The sequence below is a fragment of the Colobus angolensis genome, unplaced genomic scaffold (assembly GCF_000951035.1).
Source record: "Colobus angolensis palliatus isolate OR3802 unplaced genomic scaffold, Cang.pa_1.0 Scaffold311, whole genome shotgun sequence".
NCBI classification, from domain to species: Eukaryota; Metazoa; Chordata; class Mammalia; order Primates; family Cercopithecidae; genus Colobus; species Colobus angolensis.
The window spans coordinates 3,035,410-3,062,987 of record NW_012116389.1 but is presented as its reverse complement, the minus strand read 5'-3'; the positions used below and the strand labels follow the sequence as shown (position 1 = coordinate 3,062,987).

General features: G+C 37.2%; 1 protein-coding gene across 2 annotated transcripts in view; it reads right to left on the bottom strand.

The window, feature by feature from the left end:
* Positions 1-27,578, bottom strand: part of SNRK (SNF related kinase) — a 65,682-nt gene that overhangs the window by 20,849 nt on the left and 17,255 nt on the right. For both annotated transcript variants that reach the window (XM_011950975.1, XM_011950977.1), the window contains exon 4: positions 1,642-1,783. In XM_011950975.1, the coding sequence (XP_011806365.1) occupies positions 1,642-1,783 (142 nt within the window). The remainder of the gene's footprint in view (positions 1-1,641; positions 1,784-27,578) is intronic.

The following is a 27,578-nucleotide window of genomic DNA, read 5'->3' as shown; positions in this document are numbered from 1 at the left end:
TGGTCAGGCTGGTCTCGAACTCCTGATCTTGTGATCCGCTTGTCTCGGCCTCCCAAAGTGCTGGGATTACAGGTGTGAGCCACTGCACCCAGCCCCAATAAGTATTAAAAATAATTCTTCTAGGAGGGAGACACAGCTACTAGACACCAGGAACTGTTCTACTTCTTAAGCTAGATAATGGGGTACATAGGTACTCATTTTACTAGATATACACTGTATACTTATTTGAATGATATATATCAATATAAAAATAAGCTTTTTCAGTAGAAGCTGTGGAAATACTCCTTGAATTATAACATGAATCACAAACATTCAACATGCAGACAACGTATGCCCCCAGACAGCTGCCCTGCTTCCTGGGGTAGAGAATAGTTAACAGTAAGGTCATAAAAATAATCATCATCAATATTCATAGTTTCCTATGTGCTAAGGACTGAGCTAAGAGCTTTACACATATTAATTCATTTAATTTTCACAATAACCTTATATGGTAGTTTCTACCACTCTGACATCATTAGTAAATGGAGAAGTCAATATTTGAATCCAGAGTTTGAATACCTAAGGTCTTTTTTTTTTTTGAGACGGAGTCTCACTCTGTCACCCAGGCTGGAGTGCAATGGCGCAATCTTGGCTCACTGCAAGCTCCACCTCCTAGGTTCACGACATTCTCCTGCCTCAGCCTCCCAAGTAGCTGGGACTACAGGCGCCCGCCTCCACGCCCAGCTAATTGTTTGTATTTTTAGTAGAGACAGGGTTTTACCGTGTTAGCCAGGATGGTCTCGATCTCCTGACCTCGTGATCCACCCGCCTCAGCCTTGAATACCTAAGCTCTTAAACATCCACCTGAGATGGGGCTTCACTTAGAGAAAAAAATTCCTCAAGCAATCAGATTTCCTTCTTACCAGTTGATAGGAGAAACTCAAAACTGTTTCTACAGCAAAGTCCTCTAAGTAGTGGCTATAACCTCAGCTGAGGTCATTAAAAAAATGTCACTTACAATGTCAATGAAATACTGAACTTCCAACAGTTCTATTCCATTACTATATTTCTCACTACACATTATCATAGTACTATGTACTAATTTAAATTCCAAATAATCGAGTATACTTTTTGTTGCTGGCTTCCCATAGTTGCATAAACCTAAACAGCTTTAGTCAATTGGCAGGAGGCGTGTGTGAAGAAAATTATGAGACGTACTATGTAAACCCTAAAATAGTGTGTTGATGGTCTATTCAGGAAAGAAAATGCCCTAACTCTTCTCTGGAACTTAAAACTATTCCAGGTGATCTTGCTTTTTGCTCATGCAGAGAAAGGTAGTTCCCATGGTATTTCTTCACTTCAAGAGAAATAACCGCCACTCCTGAAGACTGAAGAGGCATGTAATATTATTTCTTGAATAAGAAATAGATGAATACATTTTGTACTCTAATATTAAATTTCAGATCATATTCAGGGGTTAACCACTCCCCCCCACACCAAACACTCTTAACAACAGTAGAAATACTAAATTCAAAAATTAAAATGAACCCAGATGCTTGAATGTTTGAAGTCCTCTCACATTTTCTTGACATGTTAATGCAATTAAAACTTCTGGTTTTAATCTGAGTCCTTAAAGTTTCCACATACTTTTTTTTTACTTACTCTTTACACTCTTTAGACACATGGGATGGTACTGTATATTTGCAATCCATGATCATTGTCAGTGTTTCACTGTCATTGGCTTCTTGAAAGGGTGGCTGCCCACACACCAACATGAAAAGGATCACTCCCAGACTCCAAATATCTATAAATCAAAGACATACTTTTAAATACTGGACTAATTAGAAAACCAAAAACATTAAGAGTAAAAGTGGGCTAACAATAATATTTTATCTTGAGCAGTCAAAAGCATTTATATCTCAAAGTACAAACATCCATGAAGGAAAAGAAGCCCCAATAGGGCAGGGAAGGTGTCTGTCTTCTTCACTGTTTTTATAGTAAGTGCTAGTAAACAGTGAACGGTCAATGAATGTTCAATGAAGAGATAAACTAATGTCTTTGTTAATATAGCAATAACATCAACTGCAAAGTATCTATCCAGGTGCCCAAGCCAACAGATAACACACTGCTGTTTCTCCCATTAGAATATATACCAGAAATAAAACTAATATTAATACTCTGAGATCTGAAAAGAATTTTGCCTAAGGTCACAATTATCTCAAGTTGTTCTTTACCTCAATGCTAGTGAAGTAACCAGGTGAAGTAACTCATGTCATTTTATAGGCAAGAAAATTAAAGCTCAAGGAGGAAAGAAACATGGCCATCAATATAGTCAATCAGGAAAAAGACTGGTTATGTATTACTCCAGAGGATGAAACTAGGACCAAAGGTATAAGTAACCAAGAGGCACACTTCAGCTTAAAAATGGGGAACTACTCAATGGAGCCGTTACAATACCAGAAAAGGCAGTGAGTTATCCATCACTAAAAGTATTCCAGCAAAGGCAGGGCAAACATCTGTCTAAAATTCTGCATAAGGCATTTCTGCACCAATGGTAAGGCTGGACTACCTGATATCTAAGGACCTCTCAACTCTAGCATTAGACTAACTCTGACAGTAAGAAACAACTCCTTACCTCTTTCATCATTAAATAAAAAGCAAACCCATCAATCATATGGGAAAATGATCTTTTGTTCAGATGAAAAAAAATTTTTAAGATGAAAAGGACTTAGGAAAGGCATCACAAATCATTTATTCATTCCAGAAACTAAAGAACAGACATGATAATATAAACATTCACATAATTAGAAACCAATCCAAGAAGTATTCTAGACCACAAAAGGCTTAAAAGTGAATGGAAGGGCAGACCACATGGCCTTTGTCATCACATCTGTTAACATTCAACTGCTGTTTCCATTTAAACTTAAAACACCCAAAATAATGTAGGTTCCATGTTATTTCCCAAGATAATTAAAACTTAATAAAATATCTTTTCCTTGGTTCAAACTAAACAAAGACTGGCCACAAAGGCAGAAACTCAAAAGTTACACACAATGTGATTTTTCTATATGTACAATAAATTTTACTAAGGATACTCCGATGGAAACTAATGAATCAGATGAAAAAAAAAACAGACTAAAATTAAACATTTACATAAATGAAGATGAAAGGGAACTGTGGATCATTCAGTCCAAACCCTTGGCTCTGCAGTGTCCCTAAGAGGTTTGACATTGCTTTTTGAATGCACGCATTATCTCTCCCCGGACAGCAAGCTCACTCAGGAGTCCACTCTACTCACTTTCATTTCTTTGCCTTGACTTTGGAATCCAGAGAGCCATTCCCATTCAAAAATCAAACATATCTTAATAATGGTGACTAATCACATCTATTCTTTAAATGGCCAGTGAAAAGCATCTATAACCCCAGTCCTAGCAGTACCTTAAGATTTTTTTTAAAGGACATTTATACAGTTGATGTTTAACTTAAATCCTCCTCTTTGTACCACTTGAACCTGCTATTTTGGGTCACTTGTCCCAACTCCCAAGCCACCACTGTGAACAAGTGGCAATTACAATTATTCTCCCTTTATTGCAATATGTCCTGCATTTACAAAAAGTTATGTTGTAGAAATTCACTGTAAAGTAAATCCCACCTTTCCAACTATGTCCATTATACAAGGAGGGTAACCTACCAAGTTTAAAAAATAATATATACTTGGCTATCCCTCCACGGCAAAATAGGGGATGATTTTAAATGGCTTACAATGAAAATACATAAACAATAAAAATCCAGGTAGTTAAAAACTTTTTCTTCTATTGTTCAAATATTGACAATGTTTAACACGACTACTTATAATCATACCTAACTACTAATACATATGTATTTGAAATACAAAAAATATATATCTTTCCATATAAGTCCTACAAAACATCAACTTTTATAAAATGAGTTTAATTACATTATTTCCTGTACTATCTCATACTATAACTGTGCATAAACCAGTTTGGTTTTTTACTTCTTGTCCATGCCAAACTGGGTATCTGATAGTGCAATTATTCAAAATAATGTTTTAAAAATATAATGAACAATATAAATATCAACTAACAATTACCCAACATTCTTGTTTGACTGAAGAAAACTTTCTTTTTCTGTTAAAGATTAGCCTCACAAACAAGAAGTTCAATGATTTGGAAATTCTCTCTTCAGGATGATTTGTCCAATCACCTTAACACACTCTGCTTGCTATGATGTGACACACGATTAAAAGAATAAAAAAGAAGAAAAGCAACATAAAACCGCAGTTTCCAGTTAAGGCTCAAATAATTTCTAAATATAGACATGCTAAAAGGTTGAAAAACTTAGAAATACAATTCTATGTCAAGTAGTTGGCTAAGCTAAATGACATAATTTGAAGCATTTAAACTAGAAAAGAACAGCAGGGTAACTAAGTTTCAGAGAGGGCAAATGACTCTCCCACTGAGACAATGTGATTATTCAAGGGGCCATTTATTCCACATATTTATTTTCCAGACTTTTTATTTCTCTTCTTACTTTACTTTTGTCTTTGAATAATTTTACTTTTTCATCCCAAGGGCCAAAGGAAAGAATAAAAACAGGCCACTAAACAGAGTGCTATGACTTTAGCCAAACTATTTTAAAATGTGTTCCCAATCTTTAAAACGGGAGTACTAATAGTTATCTACTTTCTTGTAAAGCTACTGTGGGCATTAAATGAATTAAAACAGAATCCATGCTAAGTATTCAGCACAGAGAAAACATTCAAAGGTGGCTGCTGCTGCCCTGGCCCGCTTCATCTGTGGCAGGCACTGTTCTTGGCCTAGCAGACAGAGATGAATGAGAGATGCCCCTGTCCTTACAAGCCTCCCAAGCCACTAAGGATGCTCCAGTGGAAATTAGCAAAACAGATATGGGAAACAGACAGTAAGTTCAAGGAGGCAAAAAGCCAACATGGTTTGAGATGAGAGGGAGAAGAAACAGGGAAAGCTTCTTATTCTTAGTAATTGAGGTTTTTTTAAAAAAAGGTGATGATTCAGGAGCTTGGGTCCCCAGAATTAGACATCTGGTATTATAGGACTAAGAATGGCATCAACAAAAATTATCCACCATATTCCTCCACAAATGGGGGTGGGAAGTGGTATCTGTCTTAATATAACATGCATTTTAAGCCGGGAACAGTGCTGCATGCCTACAGTCCCAGCTAGTAGGGAGACTGAGGTGGGAGGACCACTTGAACCCAGGAATTTGAGGCCACAGTGTGCTAAACCACATCTGTGAATAGCCACTGTGCTCTAGCCTGGGCAACATAGCCAGACCCCATCTCTTAAGAAAAAAGAAAAACCGTTCATTTTAGAGAATATTTTGTTATCTTTTTCCGTAAGAAAAAAAAAAAAAAAAACATGTTAACAAAACTACAAACTCCTAACGTATAGACCACAGCCTCAGCTTGAGATCTTAAGACTGCAAGAGATCACTGAAACCATAAATAGGGGATGGGGGTGTGAGGGAGCAAAATGTACAGGGGACCTTACGCTATAATCATTTCCAAAAAATGTTAATGGAATTGTCTATTCACATTAAAGATCCACGGGTTACCAAACATCAACCATCTGAATCAAATTTCACATAGATACGACTATCTGAAGTGTATGTTTTTCTTTCAGACCCAGCTATAGGTGCTTGGTTAATAAAAATGAAAAAAAGGAAATATTTAATAAATGTAATCGGCTTGGTTAAAAAACAAAACCCCAACTCATGGAACTATAGGAAGGAGTGAAGAGATAATGAAGGTTTTGATAATATAAAGGGTGGAAGTTACAAGTTTCCCCTTACTGGTTGCCTTCGAGCTAGCTGGAAATGAGGTCACAGAAAGGCGCACTGAAGTCTCATCTGGCTAACACTCAGCAGGTCATAACATAACTGAATTATGCTATTTCTAGGGTTGGGGTAGAGTTTAAGATCAAAATGAAAACAAAACAGAGTAAAAGAACATGCTAATCATTCATCTGAGGAAAAGCAAATGCCAACAGCGTGGGGAGGGGACTACAGGACTACTGAGAGGTTTCCTAAAAAGTCATTTCTAAAGTGAATTATCTATACAACAAAAGAGGAGGATTAGAAAATAATAAAAATGGGAAGACCAGAAGAAGGGTTTTAGGTAGAAACCTCTATTTTTTCCTTTTAATAGCTTTATGTTATCAGTATAGCCATAAATCATGAAAGAAGCAATAGAAGTAGAATGTTGTGAAACCACAGCAGATAAAATAGGGGCACCTTTTACAAGACCACTTAACAGCTGCCAGGATTTATGCAATCACTTTTCAGTTCCAAGTAGGGTCACAAGCCACTGACATATGACCTAACACTAATGTAGAAGGCAATGCTTTCTTAGAATAGCAAGTATTGTTTCAGAAGTGTGTAGGTCCCAGGAGTTCTATAATAAAAGCTAGGACCTTTGTTTTTTGCACAACACTCAGAAACCTAATTGCCCACGTTTATCCATCTGAATTTCTATTTACACAGAAGAACTACATGTCTGCATTCAAAATTATGTAGAGCTTTGGTTACTAATGATTCTTTCTTGTTCCAAAAAGATCAGTGGTTAGTTTTAAGGAACATGACTAGAAAGCATTCCAAAAGTAGAAAACAGTCAGGTCATCTGAATAGCATAAGAAAGAAACAGAAGAGGAATGAAGAACTTGCACAAGTTTCTTAGATCTGTTTTCTGATATGTCTAGTATTCCTAGTTTTACCAGTACTTTAGTTAGAAGCAAGGTTTTAACAGGGAAATGGTTTTTTTTCCCCCCTAAAAAGAATGAATGCCATCATCTGATACCTACTTTAAAACACTCCTTTCTCAGACCTTAATTCATCTAAATGTCCCTTGGGGACTTCAAAAATCAATGCTGCTAAAACTAAGCTTATCATTTTTTCCCCCAAGTTTATTTCTCCCCATCTACCCTGGTCAGTACAATACAAACTCAGAAGACATTCCAGACTCCCTACTCTAAGGGTCCTCTGACTTCCAGATCAAGGAGGCACTGCCAATTCTATCATGTGCTTAAAATCCTCCAATGATCTTCATCTTCCCCAAGGTATTCCCACACTGCCCTCCAACTTAGAAACCTGGGCTACCTAACAATTTCAGCATCATCACAATGGGCTGTGATTACAGATATTCTATTTCCCGCCATTACTTGGAGCTCCTTGAGTGCAGAATAGGGCCTTCTGTTGAGCAGGCACTAGTCTACACTCAGCTAGGGCCTGCTCAACAGAAGTTTGCTGAATGAAAACCTGAAATTAAAGAGTTCTGCAAATATTGTGGGGACCCCTCAAAAGGCAGCTGATGCAAAGTTTTAGGGTACAGAGGAAGGTGGTGGTTATTCCCAATCCTACACACACACACACACACACACACACACAAAGGAAAAAAAAAGGTAAGAGGAAAAAGAGACTAAGAAGTGCTCAGAGCAGACTGTGGTGGGATGAATCAGTGAAGATAAGCTGCAGTTTATTTCAGTCACCTGTTTAAGGCCCTGTGAAACTTGTTTTTTCAAGTAAAACAGAAAAAGTTCAAAAAGTCAAAGTGTTATCAATCACATATTGTGGGAATGCACACATTCACACAAATCCAAACCAGACAAGCAGCAGACACCCTACCAACTCAGCATTCCTTCATAAAATCATTTTACAAACCTGCTATTGGTACCACTCAGGAAGAATACTTTACAAATGAAAATGGAAAGATAAGATGGCGAAAACATCATACTTGGGCGATTTCTTTCAGTGTGCCCTGATGAAAATAGCATGCCTGGCCTAAAGCTTCAGAGAGACCTGGTTCAAATCCTCTGATGGCTGCTTAGCTGAGTTTCAATATGGATACTCATCCAAGGGGGAACTGCTTCACCAGGGATACAGAGTGACTTTTTAAATTTAGTTTCAAGCAGTGATTTCACATTTCAAATTTCCCACAAGATTATGACAAATGCAATGCAATTTTAGGCGTATATGCCTAACTTCAAACTAGAAAGAAGAAACATTTAAATTTAGTACCACATCTAAAAATGTCCAATTCTATTTGTCTAGTCAGTCAAATGCAACTAGATTAGAGACCTATATGAATTAGCATTTTACACATTTGGAGTGTCCACCAACTAAATGTTTTAGTTTGATAGCTAGTGGAATATTTTGATGTTTTCTTAAGTTGATGTTAAAAACACAGTCTTTTGTGTGAGGCCGAGGTGTGCTAACATAAGACGAATATACAAGCTATTAAAACACCAGTTGATAAAAATCACCTGCTGCAAATGGCAGGCTAAGAAAATGGGTTCTCTTTCAAAAAGCAAAAAAAAGTTTAATGAAACAAAGCTTTCTGGGCACTGGGGATAAAAGTCAAGCAAGGTATGTCCTTTAACAGAAGACACATTATGCAGGTTTCTCTAAAATGTTTAAGCTTGCCAGGAAACTAACTTCCTCATTTGAGAATAAAGAGAAATGAACTTTAAATAGCAAATTTAATATAACAAATTTCAAAATTCAAAATATTAGCTCTTGAAACGCTTGTTTTGGCTAGTTCTCCATGCATAATACCTAAATGAGACATGTGGTTTTAAAATGTATGCAATTAATTTTCCTGTATTTAAAAATATCAGTATATCTTTCTAGGAATTACAATAAATACACAACCTGGTTGGTTCCATGTAGGATTATAACTTTCAGATTTTCCTTCATATTAAAATTTTAGAAAAGTTCTCTCAAATATAACCACACATTTCTTGTTTTTCAAATTAACACTACTTTTTTCAGATTATGAAAGTAGTGCATATTTAACACCAGTAAGATTTATTAGCAGCCTGTGGGAGGGCCCCCTACTCACCAACACTATAGATAATCCTTACTATTATTAGCCTATTAGGTAAAATTATAAAGATCTGTTTTAATGTATACTGACCTGATTATTTTTTCCCCAATTTCTTTAAGGTATATACAACAAAATTCACCATTTTTAGGGTGCGTTTCTCCAAGTTCTCACAAATGCAGTCACGTAACAAATACCACAATCAAGATACAGAGCAGCTGTATTACCCCAAAATTTCCTTTGTACTTCTTGTAGTCAACCTTTCTCCAAGCCCAGTCCCTGACAACCACAGCTATTGTGTGTCCTTGCAAGTTTTGCCTAGAAATGGAGTCACAGAGTACGTAGTCTTTGCCGTCTGGTTTTTCTTAATAATGCATTTGAGATTCACTCACGTTGTTGTACACATCAATAGGTCACCATTTTTCATGGCTGAGTAGTATTCCATTGTGTAGATGTTCCACAATTTATTTCAGTTTGGGACAGTAATGAATAAAGTCACAAAAAAAGTGTGTACAGGCTTTTGTATAAACATAAATTCTCATTTATCTTGGGTAAATACCTAGGAGTGAGTTTGCTGGGCCACTGCTGGGTAAGTGTATGTTCATCTTTCTAAGAAACTGCCAAATGATTTTTCTAACTGGTTATACAATTTTACATTCCCACCAGAAATGTACGAGCATTTCAATTGCTCCATTCACACCCTTGCCAGCTCTTGGTATTGTCAGTTTAAAAAATTTTAGCTATTCTAATAGGTGTGGTTTTAACTTGCATTTCCCTAATGACTAATGGTGTGGAACATCTGCATGTGCTTATCTGCCATATTATGTCTTTTTTGGTTAATTATTCATAATTTTTCTTTTTTGGGTCATGCTCTTGGTACTGTACAGAATATCTTTGCCTAAGCTAAGGTTGCAAAGATCCCCTATGTTTTCTTCTAGAAGTTTTATAGTTTTCCATTTTACATTTACATCTATGACACAGATTGAGTTTTTACAAATGGCGTGAGGTACTGATCAAGGTTCATTTTATTGCATATGGATATCAAACTGTTGCCACAGCATTGCTGGAAAAAAAAGCTCTTTCTCCACTGAATTGCTTTAGCACCTTTGTTGAAAATCAACTGGCCACGTATGTGTAGGTTTATTTATGGACTTTCTATTCAATTTCACAGATCTACCAGACTACCCTTTGCCAATACAGTCTCTATCATTGTAGCTTTTCTACTAAGTCCTGAATAATTATTTGCAAGGTTAAACTTTTTCTTCTTTTACTGGCTAGTTATATCACTTCTTTAATAAATTCTCTTTTCATTTGTCTATAGGGAAGTTTGTCATTGATTTGTAAGAACTCTTTCTACATTAAGAATAGTAACCATTTCCTGTATTACAAATATTGCCCCAACTTGTTTGCATTATAATTTTGTTTCAAATAATACGTGTACTACATCCATCAACTGCAATCAAAGCTATTACCCTTTTCCTTATGACTCTTGCTTAGAAAGGCCAAGATAGTATGAATATTCGCTTTTTTTAATTACTCATATACAAATCCTTAAATCACCTGGAATTTACTTTGATATAGACATACATAGAAATCAATAATTTCTCCAAATGTTGAATTTTTCCAGTCAATTTATTAATTTTCCTTTTATGTTGTCTAATAATGGAAGAATTTAAAATGATTAGACCCTGTTCTTTTTTCTGCATCATTCAGAATGACCAGCTGAAGAACCATGCTAAGATACAGAGATGCCCATGGGGGCATCAGTTTGTATGCCAAAAAGCCACAAAGCAGACACTGATATGTATATTCAACAAATGTGTGGCAGCACTATTTGCCAGGTACTGTGCTAGGTGCTGAGATATAATCATAATGAAACCTAAAAGGTTGGCAATGAAGGGACCTAGGTGAGACAGCACCACTGGACTTTGTGTCCTGGGACTTGCCAAAATTCACCTCTGTTCATTCATTCACACAGAAAGTAACCACCTGGCTTTAAAAGATGCCTCCATCTTATCTTCCATGAAAGATTCTCCTTTTAGAGCTGCTTCCATGGTAAGTAGGTGCCTTGCCTTACCTCCAGAGGTGCCCAGAAGCACTGTTCAAGAACACTTGAACTTCAGGTGGCAAGGAGAGGCGCATACCGTGTTTTTCACGTTTTTTAAGTTTTTGATGATGATTTCATGATTCTTTCTCATCTTGCTGCTATCAATCAGGGCACCTGACTTTAGGAGGTCCCTGTTACCTATCAGCTGACAGCTGGAAATACGAATTTACTGAACTTGCTAGAATTATACGTAAAATTAACTCAATTAGGGTCTGAGTGAGACCCTGAATGACAGCTACCAGCAAAATACATGAGCTTTGTACATGGACTTCGGACAGTCCATTTCATCTGCCAGGAGTCTTATTTGCTTGCTTCCTAGTGCTCTGCTGGGTTTAGGACAACTCAAAAACTGGTAAGTGATCAATAGGCAGTCCTCTAATTGGTAAGATTCACGGATAGCCAAGGATTTTGAAGACTGTTTATCTTATATAAAGTAACATAAAAACAATTTTGGAAAGCCTCCTTACCATATGAAAAGCTGCCCCCTTTATTCTCCTGACAACAGCTGGAAGAGTCAAAGGTTACAAAGTCAGGGAACACTCAAGTTCTCTCTATTCTTGCCTCTACTAATTAATAAATTCATTTTGATACTGAAGCTAGATGGTAAATCCAAGATTCTTATCAAGTTGTTTACTGATATTGATAATACAGCCTTGCATGGGATAGAGGGCAAGGTACCTCACAAACTGATAACTGAGTACAAAACTAGAACTAATCTAAAACCAAGTGAATCTTCTGTCTCCAGGTGGAACATAATGGGTTTCAGCCAAATGAAGGTTCTGCTATAATAACTTTAAAAAAAAAAAAAAAAAAAAGCCTTGTGAAAAGCTTTGGGAATAACAGGAATACATGAGCTGAAATTCGAAGTCATAAGAGCCCTTTGTAGACCTTAAGCAAAAATCCATATAAGAATCTTAAAAGTGTGACTTCAGGAGTTTCAATGGATCACAAATGTTCCTAAAAATGATTAAACCTAATCAACGTATATTATACACAAATTATCAGGTTTTCTTGGTAGAGTATCTTATTAAAACTCTGAAAGTAGGTAAATTTGGGGGAAAAAAAAAACCCAGCCACTCTGATACAAGAATACAAGCTTGGTGCTGACTAACATTTAATACGTCTCATTGTAAATCAACTGATGGGTGTTCTAGTGTATACATTAGTATATACACAAAACACTTTGTTAAGCCAGTTTCAGTCCTCTAGAAACTAATCACTACTGAATACAAAGCTGAGAATCACAGCCTAGAACATGGTGATGAATCAGTGACACCATCTCAGGGGCATCCTTCCATCTACTGGAGCTCTCAATCCATGTTAAGTCTCTTTTAAACTCTAACAAGGGCCTCCAAATGTCAGTGGAGAGTTGCTACATACAAACTCTGTTATACAAAATGGGTTTTTAAGAAAACCATATAAAATATACCAAACATCTACAAGTCTATTTGACTTTAGGAAATAAAAAGAACACTGTACCCAATGACTTGATGTTTTCTTTGGAAACAGATCCATTTATAACCTTACCTCCAATTTTCCATTACAATCTCCTACTCAAGTCATATCTATGAAATTTGAAACACACTAGGGAAAATGGGAGATCAAGTATATAAAACAACGATGAATGAGTCACGTATTCAAAGGCACAAAAATAAGAACACTATTTTACACGTGTATTTTATGTTCCAAAGCTTATTTCAAAACTGTTTGTGTTCATCCAAATAGTTGTGGGTCCGCTTTTTACTCAACCTCATAAGCTTGCAAGATCAGATCCAGAAAAGGCTTCACAGTGTTCAACAAACACCTCTGAAACTAACCCAAAATGTATGTTTGTATCTCTCTGAAGACAGGAACCACAGCCTTCACTGGGTCCTCTAAGAGTCTAGGACTCATTAAATATACATAAGGCAAAGAAAAGGAATTACGACATGAGCAAAGAAATCAGGAAGAGCCACAGAGGGTGACCACAATTAATGTAATCTTCATTTCCTTGGTTCATCTCTGTAACATTTATTAATTTAAATAAACATTAAGAGCTTGTCATGTTTGCCAGGTGACAGGACACTGACAAAATATAAACAAACACACAGTCCCCTCTCTCAAGGACTTTACTATTGAGCAAGGGGGACAAGTGAGCCATCTGGACTGAGGCAGGCTTGGCACTGCCCCATCCAATTCCAAAGAGAAAGGGCAATCAGGGCATGTGTTCTCCTAACTTCATCATCCTCCTTTTTTAGCCATCCACAGCCCCCCTTTTATTTTTACCCAGCAAAATAGTATGCCTACTCTGTGCCTGGCTGCATCCCAGGTGCTGAGATTTAGATATATCTATGAAGAGGGTCTCACTCTAAAAGGTGTTGTTTTCCTACTCACCAGACACAATATCACAAAGGTTGAGAACCTATAATTTTTTTCTTGGGTTTCAGAGTTTAAAATCTAAATTAAAATTTTAAAAATATTAAATTAGACACTTTACACTAGAAATAATTTCTGCCGGGCGCGGTGGCTCACGCCTGTAATCTCAGCACTTTGGGAGGCCGAGACGGGCGGATCACTAGGTCAGGAGATTGAGACCATCCTGGCTAACACGGTGAAACCCCGTCTCTACTAAAAAAAAATACAAAAAACTAGCCGGGCGAGGTGGCAGGCGCCTGTAGTCCCACCTACTCGGGAGGCTGAGGCAGGAGAATGGCGTGAACCCGGGAGGCGGAGCTTGCAGTGAGCTGAGATCCGGCCACTGCACTCCAGCCTGGGCGACAGAGCCAGACTCCGTCTCAAAAAAAAAAAAAAAGAAATAATTTCTTATTACAACTCTATTTAAGGCTAATAGATCAACCTGATGACCACACATACAACTTGATAACGTGCTGGGACAGGGATTCCCCAGGAACTGAGACCGGTCACTAACTGGTCCCACCTGGTCCCTCTCAGTGAGCACAAGAGAGTGATCAAGCATAGCAGCCTGCGTATAAACAAACAAACCGATTCTTTTTCTTTTTTTTTTGAGACAGAGTCTCACTTTGTCACCCAGGCTGGAGTGCAGGGGCATGATCTCAGTCCACTGCAACCTCCGCCTCCCAGGTTCAAGTGATTCTCCTGCCTCAGCCTCCTGAGTAGCTGGGAGTACATGCATGCACCACCACGCCTGGCTAATTTTTATATTTTTAGTAGAGACAGAGTTTCATCTGGTTGGCCAGGCTGATCTCAAACTCCTGGCTTCATGTGATCCACCTGCCCCAGCCTCCCAAAGTGCTGGGATTAAAAGTGTGGAGCCACCGCACCCGGCTCGATTCTTTAGTACATTCTAAAACACTGAAATAACTTTTAGAGTTGTCTGTTCAGCAACATGCAATGCAAATAACAGGATTCCAAATTTATTGTGTTAGAAAGTTTGCTCTAACTGCTAATTTTTTGTATTGCAAACTTATCTTTCTTCTTCAACAGGCATACATTTCTTACCTCAATAAGTTTTTTTTTAAAAAAAAAAAAAAAGAAAGAAAGAAAAAAGAAAATTTAGTATTTTCAACTCCCTAAAGGTTTCTCATGTTATGACCTAAGGTGAATGTAAGTTGATTCAGTTTCCATATGTATTTTTGTACTAAAATAGCTACTGTTTTGAGTGTTTTGAAAAGCCCTTCTGAAGTTCTAAGAAACTAACCTGCTATCAAACACCAAGACTGTCGTTTCTTATCTAACATTTTAAAAAAGAAATAAAAATCCATACTTTAGAAGTTAACCTATTCCCTAAATATGAATAACATTCTGAAAGTTAAATACAACTAAAAACAACATGTGAGAAAAACACAAGAGCAAAGGTCCCGGGCCTGCCCTTCCTCCCCATTTTCCCACGGCAGCCAACATTTCAGAAATTCCCGAGGACAAATTTCCAAAGGGGACAAGGGTATCTCGGATACACTTCCTCTCACATTGAGAAAGAGGCAGGAAAGGAAAATGAGGCCAGGGTCTAATGTTAAGTGTCCCTCTGGGACCACAGCAGCAACACCATAGAAACATAAAGCATCCTGTGATTTTTCCCAAAGCAGCAGCACTGAGACAGTGACATCTGATGGACTGAGGGTTAATTTTGTGTCTCGCATTATGCTAAGTACTTTACTTATATTCATTCTTTTAATCCCCTCAACAATCGTAAAGGCAGGAACTATGAACCCCATTTCACAAATGGAGGTAACAGAGCCCAGAGATGCAAGTCAAGTGGGGAAAGAGAACAGGCAGGGCTGGGGTCCTACACCTCTGGAGAAGCTGAGGCCTCGCTGAGGGGTGACATGTAGGCAAGAAAATCAGGGGCAAGAGTGGCTAGGCAGCAGAGGGAGATGGATGGCCCTGAGGTAGGACCAAGCTTGGAGTGTGCCTAACAGCAAGGAGACAGCGTGGCTGGAGCTGAGGGAGCAACTGGGAAGGTAGTGAGAGGGAAGTCTGGGAAAAAATGGAGATGACAATCTTTTGGGCTGTGTTGGCCACAGTGAGGATGGTGGCTTTGATTCAGACTGAAATGGAAGGTCTCTAAATAGTTTTCAGCAGAGAAATAACATGATCCAACTTGAATTGTACAAAGAAAGGGTAAACATTGTTTTCCTTATGAGTAGGGGTTACCTGAAACTGCCACCTTAGTCTGCTGACCCAAGGAATTCTCTCCTTACAGCTGCTCCCCACTGTAATTCCCGACATACTCTTGCCCAAAGCCCCAGATCCTCCTCTCAATTGGAACTTCCCACATCAGAGAACTGTGGTAGAAGAAACAAAGGAAAGAAAACCTGCTCCTAAAATCCCTCCTTTCTCTTGTTTTCTTTCTAAAATACACACATTTATGCCAGTCAGCCCCACTAGGAAGCTCAGACAAACTATCCAGATTCAGCGCATGAGTTCTGCTTTGAAATATATATAAATATTAACTTTTCGTTTTTGTTCTTGTTCCTGCACCAGAACTTACAATAATCAATTGTGCACAACTTTGTCATTTTACACAGGATTTTAGAGGAAGGGGGTGGGCACTAAGGACCCTTTTAAAACAAACAAAATGAAAAAATCCCTTTCTAGTTAAAAGCACTAAGAGCCCTTAGAAAACTGCAAAGGTACTATGAACCCAAGAAAATGAGTTGGAATAAGGCGGTGTGGTAATCTGACTTGCAGAGGACCAGGGGCACTAATCAGAAGCTCCAGGGAATGGCAGTGGAAAGGAAGCAGGCAGGACAGTCTCTGGGCTCCTCAAGGAAGAGGAAAGGACAAGCAATCAATGCAGAGGAGTTTCCAAAGGGGGTGTGTGGGGGAGGGTCTAGCTTGAAGTTTCAGACACTGGTTCTGAGGACACACATCAGAAAAACTTTCCAAGGGGTCTAAAATGTGGTTTTCACTTATCCCTAAATGAGCAGACAGTGATTAAAAATGGGAGGCAGGGAAGAAGAAAAAAAATTAAGCTCCAATTATTAACGTCAAAAAAGAAATATTCCCTTTTACTCTTTAAACTTAAAAACAATTTTTAAAGAACATCAGAATTTAAAATGTTGAAAATATCTTTTTCCACTAATATCTGAAATATTTGATTCTATAGGTTAAAAGCGGTAGGCAAGGCTGGATGCTTTTAGAATTGCATGGAAGCTTCTGAATGTGAGCCTAAGCCATGTAAATCTGAATCATAATCTCTGGGGGTGGGGCCCAGGCAACATAGTTATTTTTGAAAAATCTCCCCCAGGTGAAACTGATGGATGGTGACCACTGAGAGCCATCAGTTTAAATCTTACCCTACCACTAAAGTAGAATAAATTATACATTTGTATCAACATATATTTTGTTTGATCTGAGCCTTATAACACAGTGAGAACAATAAGTACCACAGCTAAAAATCAGTGGAGAAAATAAAAACCACATAAATAATTTCTATCATATTTTTCAGTCTGCTCACTTTTATATGACTGAAAACCCCACCTATATGGTACCTATAGACTACTTCCCATAAACATCTCATGCTCAAGAATCTTTACTAATTCTAAATACTTTTTATTTACAGAGGGTTTATGCCAGATCAATTTTTTTTTTTTTTTTTTTTTTTTTTTTTGAGACAGAGTCTTGCTCTGTCTCCCTGGCTGGAGTGCAGTGGCGCAATCTCGGCTCACTACAAGCTCCGCCTCCCGGGTTCCCGCCATTCTCCTGCCTCAGCCTCCCGAGTAGCTGGGACTACAGGCGCCCGCAACCGCGCCCAGCTAATTTTTTGTATTTTTAGTAGACACGGGGTTTCACCGTGGTCTCGATCTCCTGACCTTGTGATCCGCCCGCCTCGGCCTCCCAAAGTGCTGGGATTACAGGCTTGAGCCACTGCACCCGGCCTGCCAGATCAATTTTTAATTGTGATTTCAGAAATCTCTGTTTCTTACAGGCATGTGAAATTTCAGGAAGCTTAGGAAAAGATTTTCATTTTTTCCTTCTGGTTTTATATGACAAGTGATAACATTACAGATGCATAAAGTATCTTTCAGAGTCTGTGACATTTCACTTGGCAGCTGGGTTATGGAAGGTGTGTGCTACATTTCTATGGATACGTTGTTCATTTCTTGACAATTTTAGTATTACTCTAGTGACTTTACCTGGGCCCCAGGCTGCAAGGCACACACTTATCCATGCAGGTATTATTTTTAATAAAACTTACTGAGGTGCTACTTTAAAGAAGATCAAACTTCTTTTCCTAACCATAGAAGAGGCACAAATCATCCCTTTAAAATGGATAATCCCAAACTCCACAGTCAGGAGTGGTCCCTGTGACACAAGCCTAATGTCTTCTAATCTAGAACTCATCAGGGCCTGTATATCCAAATGGTAAATAGTACAAGAGTAAGTAATATAAAAGTTAAATTCTGCCTCTGGGAAGAGAAGGTCCTCCGAAAAACTGAAACATTACTAAAACATTTGTTTCTAATAAACAATAACTTAAAATGGGAAATGAAACTACACATTCAAATTTGGTGCCACTTGGGAAGGACTATAAAAGTAAATACATTAATAGCATCTCTGGAATCTGAAATAAAAAGTGTTACCAATTCCTGTATAACTTACAATAGCAGTTTTTGTTTGCTTGTTTTTTGTTTTTAAGAGATGGGGCCTCATTACCTTGCCCAGGCTTGTAGCACAGTGGCTATTTCCAGGCACTATCCCACTATTGATCAACACAGGAGTTTTAACTTGCTACATTTCCGAACTGGGCCAGTTCATCTCTTCTTAGGCAGCCTAGAGGTAACCCTGGCTCCCGAGAGGTTACCATATTAATGTCCAACTTAGTGCAGACACCCGATCGGCATAATACACTACAGCCTGGAACTCCCGGGCTCAAGTGGTCTTCCTTCTGTCTCAGCCTCCTGAGTAGCTGGGACTACAGGTGTTTGCCACCACACACAGCTATAACTGCAGATTATTTATAAACCAAAGAGAAAATTTCTGATTCATTTATGACCATTTAAAAAAATTTTTTTTTTTAAGAGATGGAGTCTCACTATGTTGCCCAGGCTGGCCTTGAACTCCTGGGCTCAAGCAATCTTCCCACCTCAGCCTTTTGAGTAGCTACAGGCACACACTACCAGGCCTGACTTCATTTATGTCCTTCTGAAATAGTTCAAAGTTTTATCAAAAGGTTTTACGGCTTACTTAGGCTGTACTATCTTACAAGCAGGAGTAATCCTTTAAAAAATATTTAAACATTTTAACATTATACATAATGCTACAATCACAACTCTTTTGGTGGACACCCATTTCCAAAATTCTCTAAAAGACTCTTTTACAGGAAAGAGTCTACTGAGGAGCTATTTTATCACAGACTAGGATAGACAGAAAGAAATTACAGTCTTAAGTACACCTCTTGGCTTGATTATGTCAAGATTTCCAAAAACTGGCATATTATACAAATGATAAGAAACAGTAAGTTAATAGCTATAAAGAATGTCTCAATTTATATTTTATTAATTTACCTTTTCACAAGACAAGGCAATTCATTTCAGATAGACCAGAGATAGCAATTTTTAAATGCATACTGGATTTTAAAATGTTCTTTACATGTAGTAAGTTAAGCCAAATAAATAAAGATGCTTAAGGATGCAATTCTAAGATAAGTCTATATCCTTCCTCATTATGGAACATTTTAAGGCATTATGACTCAGAAAAAGTTAAGAATCAGTGCTCTAAAATACAAGTACATACTTTTAACATGGTGAGGGGTAAATGCTCTCACCTCAGTAGAGATAATTTTTCAGCTGATTATCTGATTTTATATTTATTTTTTAAAAATAAAAATACCAGTGTAAGACTGACATTTGTTAGCATGCAACACACTGCAAAATATAGTGTGTTTCTGTCGTATCGACCTTCATTCCCAGACCATCATCAGGCATTACTGCTAAAAACGAAAACCACACTACACAGTAAGTCAGAAACACCCACACTGGGATACTTGCCTTCCAGTTAATGAATAATCCGTATCTATATTCAAACTTTTCATTTTGAAATAATTACAGATTATTCACAAGAGTGGCCAACAAAACAAATGGACAGGTAAGTTTCATGTACTCTTCACCCAGTTTCCCCCAACAGTAACATCATGCTTAAATATAGTAAAATACCAAAACTAGGAAACTGACATTGGTACAGTCCACAGAGCTTATTCAGATTTCATCATTTCACATGTATTTGTGTATGTAGTTTCTATACATGTGGAGATTTGTATAACCACCAGACACAGAAGTGCTCTATCACCACAAGGCTCCTTCATGCTATCTTTTACATGCACACCACCTACCACCATCTCTAATTCCTGGCAGCCACCAATCTGTTCTCCATTTTTACAGTTTTGTCATATCAAGAGAATTTTATAAATGGAATTACATAGCATGCAACCTGAGATGATTGTTTTTGCCCCTTGGAATCCATCCAAGTTGTTGTATCAATAGTTTATTCCTTTTTATTGCTGCACAGTATTCCATGGTATGAATACACCACAGTATAACAATTAACATGTTGAAGGATAACACCTGGGCTGTTTCCAGTTTATGGCTATTATAAATAAAACTGCTATGAACATCCATGTACAGATTTTTGTGAATACAGGTATTCATTTCTCTGGGACAAAGACCCAGTAATGCAACTGCATATTTAGTTTTATAAGAGCATATTTACTTTTATAAGAAACTGTCAAACTATTTTTCAGAGTGTCTGTGGTAGTGATTTCTCTCCTTATTCTTTTCATAATTGTTTTAGTTATTCTAGGTTCTTTGCCTTTCCAGATACATTTTAGAATAATGTTGTCTATGTCTATAAAAGCCCTGCAGAGTTTTGACAGGAATTATGTTAAACCTATAGATCCATTTGGGGAAGACTGGCATCTGTACTATGTTGTATTCCAATTCATGAACATATGTCTCTCCATTTATTTAGGCCTTCTTTGATTTCTATCACTAATATTATTTTTTCGTTAGATGTGTTCTGTTAGATGTGTATCTAGGTATTTCACTTTCTTTGGCATGACTTTACATTTCAGTCTCTACATGTTCCTTATCAGTGTAGAAAAGCAATCGATTTTGTGTTGATCTAATATCCTGTGATATTGCAGAATTCATTTGATATTCTAGGAATTTTTCTGTAGATTCCATGAGATTGTCTATGTACACATTCACGTCATCTGAAAGCAGAGAGAGTTTTATTTCTTCTTTTCCCATCTTTATATAACTTTCAGTACTATGTTGCGTAAAAGTGATATGTGTACATCCTTGCCTTGTTTCTCAACTTAGGACGAAAGCTTTGAGTCTTTCACCATTAAGTAGGATGTTATCTGCAGGGTTTTTGTAGATTCTCTTCATATAAAAAGTTGATGTTCCTCTCTATTCCTTGTTTAGGTAGAGCAGGCAAAGAGTAATATTTTAATGTAGGACAAAACACAGAGTATAAAGAAAAGATGTCTAGTTTTTTACACACCAGTATGTATGAGGACACACTCCATGACTCTAAACAACTTCCATTAAATGCTGAACTGCAAATGAGAAATGTTGTCGAGAATGTATATAAGCTTTTTGTGCATATTCAAGACTTAATCTAAATCCAAACATTTGCACTGTATCCATATGGAGCCATGTTTCCAGTAACTCAGCTTTCATTGATTACTGCATAATTGGTAGTAAGAATTAATGCAGAGACTGAATATTTCATCTTTGAAATAGTCTATAAACTAGGAAACACCTAACATAAAGGTTTTTAAATCCAGATCTGTAATATCCTAGAAGACTCCAAACCTTAGGTGAGATGATGAAGTTCTCAATACCAAATTTAATTCATTTTAACTTGAAAATAAGAATTTTCAGGAAACTAGAAAAAGGTCATAAATAATGTCAGGGTTTTACAATTACTGAAAAGCTGTGAATCCATTATTTAAGAAACAATTTTCCCATTTTAGAGTTCCTATAATAATGAAGAAAATTTTAAAGTACAATTTTTTAAAGAGTAAGTTCTTTCCTAATGCTGCTCTGACAAAACCTTTATTTATCAAGAAATTCACTTGGAACCTCACTACAAGCAGGCCACCCCACAGGACAAGCAGCCACGCATCCATCAGTTTCAGCAGAGCCTGGTCGCTCAGAGCAAAGACATTACACCTGTCTTGGCCCAGCAGGCACAGGTTCATTGCCCTGTCTCTTCTTCCACTGTATAACCTGATGTGACACGCAGCAATGAGTTCTCCACGGTGTACACCACTGCACTGCACTCTACCACAGTAATTCCACAGACTGCAATGAGAGATTCCAGAATTTTTCCCACAGATTCTTCCCCCCGCCATCCTTTCTGACTCTGTGAAATCAACTTAATATACATTCTTGAAAGCTCAGAGAGCTGACTGAATCAATAGTGCATGAGCATGATCTAGCTACCCTTCCTCTTTCCAAATCCCTAGATATGAAAGAAACAGTAGAAGACAGGTAGGATCAGACTGAAAGAAGAAACCAGAGCCCCAAAATCCAGCTAGCAGGGGCTTCTGTGGTGCTTTTTTCTAGATGATGCACACTGGAAACAGGAAAGAACTGCACCCAGACAACCATTAGAAGGATTAACTGAGGACTAATTTCCTACCTTATAATTCTACACTAGCACCAAGCATGTCCACGCAGACATGTGTTTCAGGATTTTTGTAGATTCTCTTTATCAAGTTGAGGATGTTCCTCTCTATTGTGGACATTAGGAACAGAGAGAGAGGGATGGTGTCCAAGAGGTGTATTAACACCCTGACAAATACTAAGACCAGATACCAGCGCTCCCCAGTCAGCTGTATGACCCTGCTCCTCTCCCATATCCCCTAGAGTACTCAGATATCATATTCACAGCAAAGTATCTGGAGATCTCAAAAACAGAGATGAACAAACAATGAACACCCCCAAGAACGAAGGAAAAATGAGAGAGGAACCAAGTTCATCAAACAGAAGCAGCAGCACCCAAGAAAACCTGCTTAATGAAGCACTTTCGGAACTGTTAAAATAAGAAAAACAAAATATGCTCCACTGAACTAATGAAATGTAGTTCTACAAAGAAAATTAGTCTTTCATCAGACTTCTCACCAACAACTTTAAAAGCAAAAAGATGACAAAAATATCTGAAAAACGTATCTTCAAAGTTGGGAGAAAAATGATTTTGAATATATATTTCTATATCCAGTCAAATTAGCATTCAAATGTGAAGACATTTTAGACACACAAGGACTTGAATTTTTCAAAAATCCTCTCTGAAAGGGTTAAAAACAAAACAAAGTAAAATAAAAATAATCCAAGAAAGGGACAGGGAGGCCAAGAAATTCATAAAATTAAGTAAAAAGAAAGTATTTATTACAGACAAGCAAACAAGAATGTTATTAACCAAAAAAGAAGTAAAAACAAACTGATTCTTATTTGTAGGGTAGGAGAAATAATGTGAAATCTAGACATTAAAAGTGGACACCAACACAAAAAGAAACAGATTACACATCGTGCAAACCACTGTGGGGGAAAGAGCAAAGAAAGCTTGCATAATCTAACAAAATATGGGAAAAGATAATAAATAATAAGGCAAATGAAAACCACAAAATAAGACAGGACAAGTCCGAACACTCTAGTAATATTAAATATAAATAAATCAAATTCACCTATTCAAAGACTGATTCATAGATTAGACATGAAATACTGCTATACACAGGCGTACCTCGGAGATACTGTGGGTTCTGTTTCAGACCACTGAAATAAAGCGAATGTTGCAATAAAGCGAGACACGCAATTTTTGGTTTCCCAGTGCATAAAAAGTTACCTTTATACTATACTGTAGTCTATTAAACGTGCAACATCATTATGTCTAAAAAAGATACTGTACATACCTTAATTTAAAAATACTTTACGAGTGGCACATGTTCTCAGAATCTCCTGGGGCTGTGTCACGGGCAAAAAATTAAAAAAACAAACAAACAAACAAAAAAACTTTATCAAGACCCTATCTTTACAAAACTTTAAAAATTAGCTGGATGTGGTGGTGCACGCCTGTAGTCCCAGTTACTCAGGAGGCTGAAGTGCGAGGACTGCTTGAGCCCAGGAGTTCAAGTCTGCAACGAACTATGATCATGCCACTACACTCCAGCCTGGGCTACAGAGGGAGTCTCAGTCTCAAAGAAATTTAAAAAAAAAACTTATTTCTAAAAAATGTTAACAATCATCTGAGCCTTCAATGAGTCAAGGCATAATCTTTTTGCTGGTGGAAGTTCCTGCCTTGATGTTGATGGCTGCTTACTTATCAGGGTCATGGTTGCTGAAGGTTGGCATGGCTGTGGCTATTTCTTAAAATAAGACAACAATGAAGTTTGCTGCATCATGTGATTCTTCCTTTCATGAAAGATTTATCTCTGGCATGTAATGCTGTTTGACAGCATTTTACCTACAGTAGAAATGCAGAACCTCTTTCAAAACTGAAGTCAGTTCTCTCAAACCTTGCCACTGCTTTATCAAACTTACTATGTGAGTTTACATAATAGTCTAAATCCTTTGTTGTCATTTCAACAACGTTCACCACATCTTCACTGATAGAATCCATCTTAAGAAACCATTTCTTCACCTGCGTTCATGGATTTCAAAACATTAAGATTAAAAAAAAAAAAAAACACCACTTTCTTTGCTCATCCCTAAGAAGCCACTTCTCATCCATTCAAGTTTTATCATGAAACTGCAGCAATTCAGTCATATCTTCAGGCTCCCTTTCTATTTATCTTCCTATTTCCACCACATATGCAGTTATTTCCTCCACAGACTGTGAACCCCTCAAAGTCATCCATGAGGGTTGGAATCAACTTCTTCCAAATTCCTCTTAATGTTGATATTCTGATCTCCTCCCATGAGTCACGAATGTTCTTAATGGTGCATCCTTTCCAGGTTTTCAACTTATTTTGCCCAGATGGATTGGAGGAATTACTACCTATGGCAGACATACCCTTACAAGATGCATTTCTTAAACAGTAAGACTTGAAAGTCGAAATTACTCCTTGATCCATGGGCTGCAGAATGGATGCTGTGTTATCTGCATGAAAACATCATCAATTTCCTTGTACATCTCCATCAGAGCTCTTGGGTGACCAGGTGCATTGTCAGTGAGTGGTAGTATTTTAAAAGGAATCTTTTCTTCTGAGTAGTAGGTCTCAAACAGTAGACTTAAGAAATTCAGTAGACTATGCTGTAAACAGATGTGTTGTCATTCAGGCTTTGTTGTTCCATTTACAGAGCACAGGTAGAGTATATTTGACTTAATTCTTAATGGCCCCAGGATTTTCTGAATGGTTAATGAGCATGGCTTTAACTTTAAGTCACCAGCTGCATTTACCCATAACAAGAGTGTCAGCCTACCTTTTGAGGCACTGAAACCAGGCAATGACTTCTCTCTAGCTATGGAAGTCCTACATGGGATCTTCTTCCAATAGAAGGCTGTTTTAGTTGTATCAAAAATCTGTTGTTCAGTGGAGCCACCTTCATCAATTACCTTAGCTAGATCTTCTGGTTTCTCCATCAGCACTTGGTGTTTCATCTTGTACTTTTATGTTATGGAGATGGCTTCTTTCCTTAAACCTCATGAACCAAACTCTGCTGGTTTCAAACTTTTCCTCTGTAGCTTCCTCCCCTCTCTTCACCCTTAGAGAACTGAAGAGAGTTAGGGCCTTGCTCTGGATTAGGCTTTGGCCTAAGGGAATATTGTGGCTGGCTAGATCTTTCACCCACACCACTAAAACTTTCTTCATATCAACAATAAGGCTGTTTCACTTTCTTACCATTCATGTGTTCACTGGAGTGGCACTTTTAATTTCCTTCAAGAACTTTTCTTTTGCATTCACAACTTGGCTGTTAGGTGCATGAAGCCTAGCTTTCAGTCTATCTTGGCTCACCATGTCTTGCTTGCTAAGCTTATTGATTTACGGCTTTTGACTTAAAAGTGAGAGATGTACCACTCTTCCTTTCACTTGAACACCCAGAGGCCACTGTAATTAATTGGCCTAATTTCAATATTGTTGTGTCTCAGAGAATAGGGAAGCCCAAGGAGAGAGAGAGATGGGGGAATGGCTGGTGGGTGAAACAGTCGGAACACATACAACATTTATTGGTTAAGTTTGCTGTCTTATATGGGTGCTGTGTCTGGCACTCCAAAACAACTACAATAGTAACATTAAAGATCACTGATCACAGATCACCATAAAAAATAAATAACGACAAAGTTTAAAATATTTTGAGAATTACCAAAATGTGACAGAGAGGCATGATGTGAGCATATGCTGTTGGAAAAATGATGCCAAGAGACTTGCTTGATGAAGGGTTGTGGTAACCTTCAATATGTAAATAAACAAAAAAACTGCAAGATCTGAGACATGCAATAAAGTTATGCACAATAAAATGAAGTATGCCTTTATTGTTTAAAAGGGATAAATTTAAAGCAATGACAAAACAGACTTTAAGGCAATATGTATCAAAGAGTATACTTTTGTATTGATAAAAGGTATAACTCATCATGTAAAATATATTAGAAACTTTTAACATCTTTATTGCCAATCAAAGCTTGACAACGCCATGTATAAAGCAAAGAATGGTTAAATTACAAAATTCACAGATCAGAATAGAAGGCTAGCATTATTCTCTCAGAAAATGACAGGTCAGAATAAAAACATGTAAGGGTACAAAGGAACAAACTGCATAATGCATAATCCTAAGTATGTATAAAAACTCCAACTATACAAATATTTTAATCACATAAAGAATAGTCACCATGGTATGAATTACCATGTATCAAGCCACAAAGAAAATCTAAAAATAGTATCCAAAGCAGAAACCAATTGGGCATAAATTAACTTCAGTGTACTAAAATTAGAAGTTAAAAAAACAGACAAAGAGAAAAATAAATCTATCCATTTTGAATTTTTAAAAAGGAACACCTTTCTAAATAATCTTTCAGTTAAATAAGAAACCAAAGATAAATTTTAGCAATGAACAACAACTGCAGAGTGAAACCCCTAGGACGTCCTCAAAGATTCTGGGAGAGGGCATCATATAACATCAAATCACACAGCATTCAAGTTAAAGATGTACACATCAGATATTGCCAAATTGTCTTCTAAATAGCATTAATAAACCATTTGTTAGAAATCAAAGACACACAGAAATAAGCTTTCGATACATGATGCTATTAAAAAATAGAAAACCTCAAAGATCCTAGAAAGAATAAAGACAAAAAAGACATCTAAAACAAAAAGCATAGTTGATAAGTAAAACCAAATCTGATTTTTTGAAAAGAATAATAAAATAGACAATTCCTCAGCGAATTCTCAAGGCAGAGGACCAGCATACTATAAAACACTTATTTAAAAAAAAAAGAAAGTTTTTTTATTTAGTAACATCTCAAAATATAATGTCTGATTTTAATTTTTGTGTATGCTCATTTTAGTAAACATTTGTGAAAAATCAGACTACTTTCGGCATGATAAACTAATAGTACATTAACAGAAAGACACCTGTCCATTTTTTAAAAATAGCAATTCTATATTTCAATCACGCATCACACAATATGAACTGAAATAACTATAAATAATGAAAATGAAAATGTTACCCATGAACTCCACCCAAGCCTACTTCACCAACACACGGTAATCATTTATCAGACTGGTGAACATCTTCCCAAGTGGTTTTCTTTTCCTTTTTTAATAGCTTTTTAAAAGTTTTATTATGCAATATTTAAGATATAAGGGGGGAAAAAAGGAACATTACAATGAACCCCTGTGTACCCACCACTCAACTTAGAAAATAAACATCACCAATACAGCTGAAAGTCTACAGATATGCCTGCCCCTTAGAAGTAACCTATCTTGCTCTCACACATTCTTCAGAGTTTACTACATGTAATACACGTGCACATACTAGTAAATAATATATGACACTGCTTTGTATGTTTTAAAATTTTATATAAATGTTGGCTGGGTGCGGTGGCTCGTGCCTGTAATCCCAGCGCTTTGGGAGGCTGAGGCGGGTGGATCACAAGGTCAGGAGATCGAGACCATCCTGGCTAACACAGTGAAACCCCATCTCTACTAAAAATACA